The sequence below is a fragment of the Oncorhynchus keta genome, chromosome 2 (assembly GCF_023373465.1).
Source record: "Oncorhynchus keta strain PuntledgeMale-10-30-2019 chromosome 2, Oket_V2, whole genome shotgun sequence".
NCBI lineage: Eukaryota > Metazoa > Chordata > Actinopteri > Salmoniformes > Salmonidae > Oncorhynchus > Oncorhynchus keta.
In genome coordinates, this window is record NC_068422.1 from 2,474,886 (window position 1) to 2,485,322 (window position 10,437).

General features: G+C 42.1%; 1 protein-coding gene across 3 annotated transcripts in view; it reads left to right on the forward strand.

Annotated features, from left to right (window-relative positions):
- LOC118371531 (F-box only protein 11-like) overlaps positions 1-5,612 on the forward strand; it is a 50,014-nt gene extending 44,402 nt beyond the window's left edge. For 2 of the 3 annotated variants that reach the window (XM_052470746.1, XM_052470747.1), the window contains exons 20-21: positions 3,410-3,508; positions 3,805-5,612. In XM_052470746.1, the coding sequence (XP_052326706.1) occupies positions 3,410-3,508; positions 3,805-3,934 (229 nt within the window). In that variant the 3' untranslated portion in view covers positions 3,935-5,612. The remainder of the gene's footprint in view (positions 1-3,409; positions 3,509-3,804) is intronic. The other variant, XR_008071057.1, reaches the window with a different exon arrangement.
- Positions 5,613-10,437: the final 4,825 nt, after the last annotated feature.

Here is a 10,437-nt window from a genome sequence, read left to right on the forward strand (position 1 = left end):
AGATGGAGAGATCTCCACACATATCTGGATATATAGAGGGAGAGATCTCCACACATATCTGGATATATAGAGGGAGAGATCACCACACATATCTGGATATATAGAGGGAGAGATCACCACACATATCTGGATATATAGATGGAGAGATCTCCACACATCTGGATATATAGATGGAGAGATCTCCACACATATCTGGATATATAGATGGAGAGATCTCCACACATATCTGGATATATAGAGGAGAGATCTCCACACATATCTGGATATATAGAGGGAGATCTCCACACATCTGGATATATAGAAGGAGAGATCCACACATCTGGATATATAGAGGGAGAGATCTCCACACATATCTGGATATATAGAGGGAGAGATCACCACACATATCTGGATATATAGATGGAGAGATCTCCACACATATCTGGATATATAGAGGGAGAGATCACCACACATATCTGGATATATAGAGGGAGAGATCACCACACATATCTGGATATATAGAGGGAGAGATCACCACACATATCTGGATATATAGATGGAGAGATCTCCACACATATCTGGATATATAGAGGGAGAGATCTCCACACATCTGGATATATAGATGGAGAGATCTCCACACATATCTGGATATATAGAGGGAGAGATCACCACACATATCTGGATATATAGAGGGAGAGATCACCACACATATCTGGATATATAGATCTCCACATCATATATAGATGGAGAGATCACCACACATATCTGGATATATAGAGGGAGAGATCTCCACACATATCTGGATATATAGAGGGAGAGATCACCACACATATCTGGATATATAGAGGGAGAGATCTCCACACATATCTGGATATATAGATGGAGAGATCTCCACACATATCTGGATATATAGATGGAGAGATCTCCACACATATCTGGATATATAGATGGAGAGATCTCCACACATATCTGGATATATAGAGGGAGATCTAAACACATATCTGGATATATAGAGGGAGAGATCTCCACACATCTGGATATATAGAGGGAGAGATCTCCACACATATCTGGATATATAGAGGGAGAGATCTCCACATATATCTGGATATATAGATGGAGAGATCTCCACACATATCTGGATATATAGAGGGAGAGATCTCCACACATATCTGGATATATAGATGGAGAGATCTCCACACATATCTGGATATATAGAGGGAGAGATCTCCACACATATCTGAGATCTCCACACATATCTATAGAGAGGAGAGATCTCCACACATATCTGGATATATAGAGGGAGAGATCTCCACACATATCTGGATATATAGAGGGAGAGATCATCTCCACATATCTGGATATATAGAGGGAGAGATCACCACACATATCTGGATATATAGAGGGAGAGATCTCACATATCACACATATCTGGATATATAGAGGGAGAGATCTCCACACATATCTGGATATATAGAGGAGAGATCTCCACACATATGGATCTCCACACATATCTGGATATATAGAGGAGAGATCTCCACACATATCTGGATATATAGAGGGAGAGATCTCCACATATCTGGATATATAGAGGAGAGATCATATCTGGATATATAGAGGAGAGATCTCCACACATATCTGGATATATAGAGGGAGAGATCTCCACACATATCTGGATATATAGAGGGAGAGATCTCCACACATATCTGGATATATAGAGGGAGAGATCTCCACACATATCTGGATATATAGAGGAGAGATCTCCACACATATCTGGATATATAGAGGGAGAGATCTCCACATATCTGGATATCTGAGATCTCACACATATATAGAGGAGAGATCTCCACACATATCTGGATATATAGAGGGAGATCTCCACACATAGATCTCTCCACACATATCTGGATATATAGAGGGAGAGATCTCCACACATATCTGGATATATAGAGGGAGAGATCTCCACACATATCTGGATATATAGAGGGAGAGATCTCCACACATATCTGGATATATAGAGGGAGAGATCTCCACACATATCTGGATATATAGAGGGAGAGATCTCCACACATATCTGGATATATAGAGGGAGAGATCTCCACACATATCTGGATATATAGAGGGAGAGATCTCCACACATATCTGGATATATAGAGGGAGAGATCTCCACACATATCTGGATATATAGAGGGAGAGATCACCACACATATCTGGATATATAGAGGGAGAGATCTCCACACATATCTGGATATATAGAGGGAGAGATCTCCACACATATCTGGATATATAGAGGGAGATCTCCACACATATCTGGATATATAGAGGAGAGATCTCTCACACATATCTGGATATATAGAGGAGAGATCTCCACACATATCTGGATATATAGAGATCTCCACACATATCTGGGAGAGATCTCCACACATATCTGGATATATAGAGGAGAGGAGAGATCTCCACACATATCTGGATATATAGAGGGGAGATCTCCACACATATCTGGATATATAGAGGGAGAGATCTCCACACATATCTGGATATATAGAGGGAGAGATCTCCACACATATCTGGATATATAGAGGGAGAGATCTCCACACATATCTGGATATATAGATGGAGAGATCTCCACACATATCTGGATATATAGAGGAGAGATCTCTGGATATATAGATGGAGAGATCACACATATCTGGATATATAGATGGAGAGATCTCCACACATATCTGGATATATAGAGGGAGAGATCTCCACACATATCTGGATATATAGAGGGAGAGATCTCCACACATATCTGGATATATAGAGGGAGAGATCTCCACACATATCTGGATATATAGAGGGAGAGATCTCCACACATATCTGGATATATAGATGGAGAGATCTCCACACATATCTGGATATATAGAGGGAGATCTTCACACATATCTGGATATATAGAGGGAGAGATCTCCACACATATCTGGATATATAGAGGGAGAGATCTCCACACATATCTGGATATATAGAGGGAGAGATCTCCACACATATCTGGATATATAGATGGAGAGATCTCCACACATATCTGGATATATAGAGGGAGATCTTCACACATATCTGGATATATAGAGGGAGAGATCTCCACACATATCTGGATATATAGAGGGAGAGATCTCCACACATATCTGGATATATAGAGGGAGCGCGTCATCCAGTGGGGTATTCCAGAAAGCAGGATTATGAAGTTTGTCGGCTAACTTTGATAAACAGCCACATACAACTCTTGATTTTCTGATTTATTGAGAATGCTACTTTTGTAAATGTTAAGTCTGTATTTCTCAAAAAGATTAAGTTATTTTAAGCAATGTTGGATTCATTGATCCATCTGTCCACTTTAATGGATGAAACTCATTTGGCTCGTCACCTGTTTCTTTGTTCTGTCCCTCCGTGTGGTCAGGTGTCACACCTGTAACACAACAGACCGCAACGCCATCTGCGTGAACTGCATCAAGAAGTGCCACCAGGGGCACGACGTTGAGTTCATTAGGCATGATAGGTACGTTACTGTTCTGTTTAATGCCTTTTTAATGACAGTGATATTTCACTAAGTTACTTTTAATTATATCTGGTTTTATATTGCACAATCGTGTGCAGAACCTCTCCCTCCTGTGCCAAATGATAGCTCACATACAAATCTGTTTGTGTACAGTAATTGACTTTAAGAAATGTGAGAAATCCGAAGAGCTGACTGGAGATGTGCTAGTATTTCAGTGGCTACTTGATCAGTTGATATTTCCTCCCGTTCTTCCACTTCAGTCATTTTCAATATTATAATCCGTACCTTCTCTGTAGATTCTTCTGTGACTGTGGAGCCGGAACCTTGTCAAACCCCTGCACGCTAGCCGGAGAGCCTACGCATGACACGGACACACTGTACGACTCCGCCCCTCCTATAGAGTCCAATACGCTGCAACACAACTGAGCTGGACCTCCCACCTCCGGACCTATTCCCTATATAGTGCACTACTTTTGACTAGGACCCTATGCTGGCCAGGTCAAAAGTGGTCCACTATGTGGGGAATAGGGTGCCATTTTGGACCGACACAGAAACTCCTCTTTGTTCAGCTAACTTGTCCACTAATGCATGGGAAGGAGGAAAAATACAAAACAAACTGTTATAAATATTTCAATTGTTTCACACATGAAAATATGTAAAAATGGATGTTGTGGTGGATAAAGACAAGCTGAAAGGAGACATACATTTATATATTGAAAAATGTTCTGCTGTGGATGCACCGCTCCCCCCTTGTTTTCCTTCCCAGCAATGTATTGGCGGAGAGGAGAGGACCTGGTCGAATGTAGTGCCCTATGAAGGGAATAGGATGCCATTTCGGACTCGGAGATATTGACTCAGGTTGAAGGAGAATGAATGGGAAGCATTGCAGTTTTATAACGGAGCTGGGGAGAGGTGGATGGGCGCTAGCCATCTTCATGCCCCCCGCCGCCTTTGCGAAGTGGTCAAGTCAGACTGCAGTTATTGTACAGGGCCATGAATGATGGCAGGACGGCACAGCAACGCTCAGAGCCATAAAAGGAACCAGTTCCTCGCCACACACTGCCTATGTCTCCGGGCAGCAAACCCCTGTGGCGTTGGTATGGATACAACAAATGAAATATTAATGACCTAGCACTTCCGCTTTTAATTTTTTGGGTGAAAACAACGTTTTTGATTTTAAATGGTTTTTTCCCCTGTAGCTTTGTATTTTCATGCAAAAATGTTACTGTACTTGAATGTCTTATTTTATTAAATATAATAGTTTTTTTTGGTTATTCAACCATAGACTTGCTGTAAGTGTACTCATGTCGCAGTATCTACGTTCTTTCTGTGAAAGAGAACAAAAAAAAAAAAACATTTTCCCCAGCAATGTTGACTTTCAAATGTGAGACTTTTAGAATTGATCGTGGCTGTTTCGAGTCTGGACACCTTTTCTTTTTGTCTGCAATATGGAGTTCAAGGAGCCATGAATGCTTCTCTACATATTTCCTATTTGGACCATACTGCAGGTAACCTCAGTATAATTGTCAAAGTATAAGCGCTGGATTCAATTCGTATTGTGGGAAATCTGACCTAAATTTAGGGTCATTTCGATTGAGCCGACACATGCGAGTTTCACTGAATGCAGTCTCCGAAAGCAGGAACATTGATTTAAAGGCATTTTATAACGCAGATCTTTTGTAATATGGATTGAATCCAGCCCTCAGTCTTGTGAAATCACAGCTGTCTTCATTTATGCTCCAGGGTCCAAGGTGTACTGTAGTGCTTTCCTAGTCTGGTCCCAGATCAGTTTGTGCCGTTCCCCATAATGACCACTGGATTTGTCAACGCCACACGAACAGATCTGGGACTGACTAGGAGATTAAAACATTGCTGGAGCTTTTTTTTTTGTAACACTAGAGCTCTACTGAATGAGACTAAGTATCCACACAGAGGTAAATGGTTTATTACGTTCCCCTCCACCCCATCTATGTGTATTGGTGACTGTGGGCTCTCAAACAGCTTGAATTGTATGCATGTACCATAACACCCAGACTTAATATATTGTGGAGTATTCAATAACCATTATGTAGATGCTAGTGAATTAAAAGGGTTTACTTTCCTAGATAGAGAAAAATGGTCATTTTTTTAAATGAACTTTGTTAGATGATAATACATTAGTGACTTGTGGAAAAGAGCAGGAAAGGTGTGTATTCAGGGATGGGAAAGGTTTAATGTTGCAGATAGAATGAATACGTTGACAAATGTATTGTGTTGAACACAGTATCTGAACGTTTTGTAAAGTTGTGTCCTAAACAGGCCCCAACAAAACGGTGCATTTTCACAGGTTGCTGATCCTCTGGAGAGCAAGTCAAACTGTATGCCAGCTGCTTTGGGGTCTTCAGCATACAAACACAGCTTCCCGTGGAACAAAAACGTGTAGAAAAATGCATTTACTCCGCAGTCATGTGTGGGGGACTACCTTAATATTTGCTCATGGGTAGAACAGCTCTTCAAGTGTACAAAACATTAAGGACAGACTGACCAGGTGAATCCAGATTAAAGCTGTGTTAATTTATTGATGTCACCTGTTAAATCCACTTCAATCAGTGTAGATGATGTGGAGGAGACAGGTTAAAGGATTTTTAAGCCTCGAGACGGATTGTGTCAACCACAACGCTGCAGAGTTTAATGCTCAACAGTTTCCTGTGTGTATCAAGAATGGTCCACCACCCAAAGGACGTCCAGCCAATTTGACAACTGAGTAGCTTTGGAGACAACATGGGGCAGCATCCCCATGTTCAGGGGGGTCGCGTAACTCAATATTAGGAATGTGTTCTTAATGTTCGGCTTACTCTGTACGTTGGTTATGTAACGGATGTGAAACGGCTAGCTTAGTTAGCGGTGTGCGCTAAATAGCGTTTCAATCGGTTACGTCACTTGCTCTGAGACCTTGAAGTACTAGTTCCCCTTGCTCTGCAAGGGCCGCGGCTTTTGTGGAGCGATGGGTAACGATGCTTCGAGGGTGACTGTTGTCGTTGTGCGCAGAAGGTCCCTGGTTCGCGCCCGGGTATGGGCGAGGGGACGGTTTAAAATTATACTGTTACAGTTACATCAAATATGGAGTTTAGCTGAGCAACTATCGTCATTACGGCTGGTGTGTGCTTCCAATTTTTGTTTTTACAAGCAACTGAAAAAAATCATTTTTGGCACCTCCGATGTATTGTGCAGTCGTAGACTTGACCTGTGGCAGTGATTTACATTGGGAGGTGCCGAATAGGCATGTTTTCGGTTGCTTGTACATTTCTAGTTGGACTTTTTTTTAAAGCATATAACAGCAGAAACGGGAGTAAAAGAGACAGCTCTGCAAGCATTATGTTGAACAACTAACGCAGACCTGCTAAACGTGAATAATGTTTTAGTACCACTTCAGCGTGACGGCGCGCATGCGATCGCCACACTGCTCAAACCATTGGCTAAACATGTTGCATTTGCCTAACGTTGGCAGAAGACTGCCTCTGCAGGAATGGAAGGCTATAGACTTATGGATACTTAGTAATAATTGGCTGCTCTTCAGTAGCTAACTTGAAACAAGTTTAAATGTACAACCAGGGCTCTCCCTTGTATTTTCTTACAAGGTGGTGCTGATGTAGTCAACTTCCCCCTCCAGGAAGTTGGAGCATTTTTGAGAAACATGTTACTCATTTCCAGAAATGATATCAAACAATGTAGCCAACACAGCATTCTGGTTTTGGATCCTAAATTAAATTGAGATGCTTCTAGGTTAAATTTAGGAGTAATGATTATTTGGTGTCTTTATTTGGATATTCTAGTGAAAATATAAACTGGCTTCATTTTTACGGGGGAGAAAATTCAGAATCATTCATTTACTGGATGCAATGTAGTAGTCATCTTTTTATTTAACTAGGAAAGTCAGTTAAGAACGTCTGCTAAATTACGTAAATGTAATGTAAATGTACAATGACAGCCTACCGGGGAACAGTGGGTTAACTGCTTTTTTTCAGGAGCAGAACAGATTATTACCTTGTTAGCTCTGGGATTCGATCCAGCAACCTTTAGGTTACTAGCCCAACACTCTAATCTCTAGGCTACCTGCAGCCCTGCTATGGAATATGAAACAAGTAAATTAGGCCTATGACCTTATCCATTCACCATGCCTTGTCTTGGTGAATGGATGAGGACACCCCCAGATAGGGCCAAACGGGAAGGATATAACCCCACCCACTTTGCCAAAGCACATCCCCCACACCACTAGAGGGATATCTTCAACCACCAACTTACCATCCTGAGACAAGGCTGAGTATAGCCCACAAAGATCTCCGCCACGGCACAACCCAAGGGGGGGCGCCAACTCAGACAAGATGACCACATCAGTGAATCAACCCACTCAGGTGACGCACCCCTTCCAGGGACGGCATGAGAGAGCCCCAGTAAGCCAGTGACTCAGCCCCTGTAATAGGTTTAGAGGCAGAGAATCCCAGTGGAAAGAGGGGAACTGGCCAGGTAGAGACAGCAAGGGCGGTTCGTTGCTCCAGAGCCTTTCCGTTCACCTTCCCACTCCTGGGCCAGACTACACTCAATCATATGACCCACTGAAGAGATAAGTCTTCAGTAAAGACTTAAAGGTTGAGACCGAGTTTGCGTCTCTGACATGGGTAGGCAGACCGTTCCATAAAAATGTAGCTCTATAGGAGAAAGCCCTGCCTCCAGCTGTTTGCTTAGAAATTCTAGGGACAATTAGGAGGCCTGCGACGTGTGACCGTAGCGTACGTGTAGGTATGTACGGCAGGACCAAATCTGAGAGATAGGTAGGAGCAAGCCCATGTAATGCTTTGTAGGTTAGCAGTAAAACCTTGAAATCAGCCCTTGCTTTGACGCTTTGACAGGAAGCCAGTATAGAGAGGCTAGCACTGGAGTAATATGATCAAATTTTTTGGTTCTAGTCAGGATTCTAGCAGCCGTATTTAGCACCAACTGAAGTTTATTTAGTGCTTTATCCGGGTAGTCGGAAAGTAGAGCATTGCAGTAGTCTAACCTAGAAGTGACAAAAGCATGGATTCATTTTTCTGCATCATTTTGGACAGAAAGTTTCTGATTTTTGCAATGTTAGGTAGATGGAAAAAAGCTGTCCTTGAAATGGTCTTGATATGTTCTTCAAAAGAGAGATCAGGGTCCAGAGTAACGCCAAGGTCCTTCACAGTTTTATTTGAGACGACTGTACAACCATTAAGATTAATTGTCAGATTCAACAGAAGATCTCTTTGTTTCTTGGGACATAGAACAAGCATCTCTGTTTTGTCCGAGTTTAAAAGTAGAAAGTTTGCAGCCATCCACTTCCTTATGTCTGAAACACAGGCTTCTAGCAAGAGCAATTTTGGGGCTTCACCATGTTTCATTGAAATGTACAGCTGTGTGTCATCCGCATAGCAGTGAAAGTTAACATTGTTTTCGAATAACATCCCCAAGATGTAAATTATATAGTGAAAACAATAGTGGTCCTAAAACGGAACCTTGAGGAACACTGAAATTTACAGTTGATTTGTCAGAGGACAAACCATTCACAGAGACAAACTGATATCTTTCCGACAGATAAGATCTAAACCAGGCCAGAACTTGAAGAACTGAAGATTCTATCCACCGGAGTGAAGACCAGGCTCTCAGCAGGAACATAGCAACCCAACTGGGCCAGAATCACCACCTGACCACACTGCAGGAGGCTAGAACAAGTACAGAGTGAATTGGATGTAAGGACAAAGTAGACAGGAGAACTAGAAATCAGTACAAAAACACAGGCTCAACGGTTGAACTAGTAAAATACAACTGGTAGGCTTGGGCAGTATACGGGATGTTTTTCTCAATACCATTGAAACTATTTATTTGGAATATTTGTAGCTACTTTAAGTAAATGCCTGCAGTCAATTTGTGCAATATGTTAGGATATGAAGCAGATTGCGTTCATTTCACCTGACACATTATGAAGCTTACCGGTAGTCGCCAGTCACATTTGTTTACAAGCACACAACGAGATGCCTTGTGAGTCACTCACTGTTGTGCAGCACGCGCCAGGTGACCTAGTTACATCATGGATTTCACAACTGTTTGCCAGCTATATTAACTATTAAGTTAACTGTCTCAACTGTGTTAAATGCTTTGGTTTGCTAACTTACAGTAGCACTCAAAAGTTGCCACTTACTCATTCCAGGGTTTCTTCATTTGTACTATTTTCTACATTATGGAATCATGTAGTGATCAAAATTTATTTTATATTCTTCGAAGTAGCCACCCTTTGCCTTGATGACAGCTTTGGGCATTCTCTCAACCAGCTTCACCTGGAATGCTTTTCCAACAGTCTTGAAGGAGTTCCCACATATGCTGAGCACTTGGCTGCTTTTCCTTCAATTTGCGGGCCAAACCTTCTCAATTGGGTTGAGGTCGGGTGATTGTGGAGGCCAGGTGATCTGATGCAGCATTCCATCATTCTCCTTCTTGGTCAAATAGCCCTTACACAGCCTGGATGTGTGTTTGGTCATTGTCCAGCTGAAAAACAAATGATAGTCCCACAAAGCGCAAACCAGATGGGATAGTGCTGCAGAATTCTGTGGAAGCCATGCTGGGTTATTTTTCCCTAGAATTCTAAATAAATCAATGACAGTGTCACCAGCCAAATCAAAGCAATGTAAATAGTCTGGGTAGCCATTTGATTAGATGTTCAGGAGTCTTATGGCTTGGGGGTGGAAGCTGTTGGAAGCCTCTTGGACCTAGACTTGGCGCTCCTGTACTGCTTGCCATGCCTTAGCAGAGAGAACAGTCTATGACTAGGGTGGCTGGAGTCCTTGGCCATCTGTCTGGCCTTGTGAATGTTGACCTGTTTTAAAAGGTCTTACTCACGTTGGCTGCGGAGAGCGTGATCATCCGGAACAGCTGGTGCT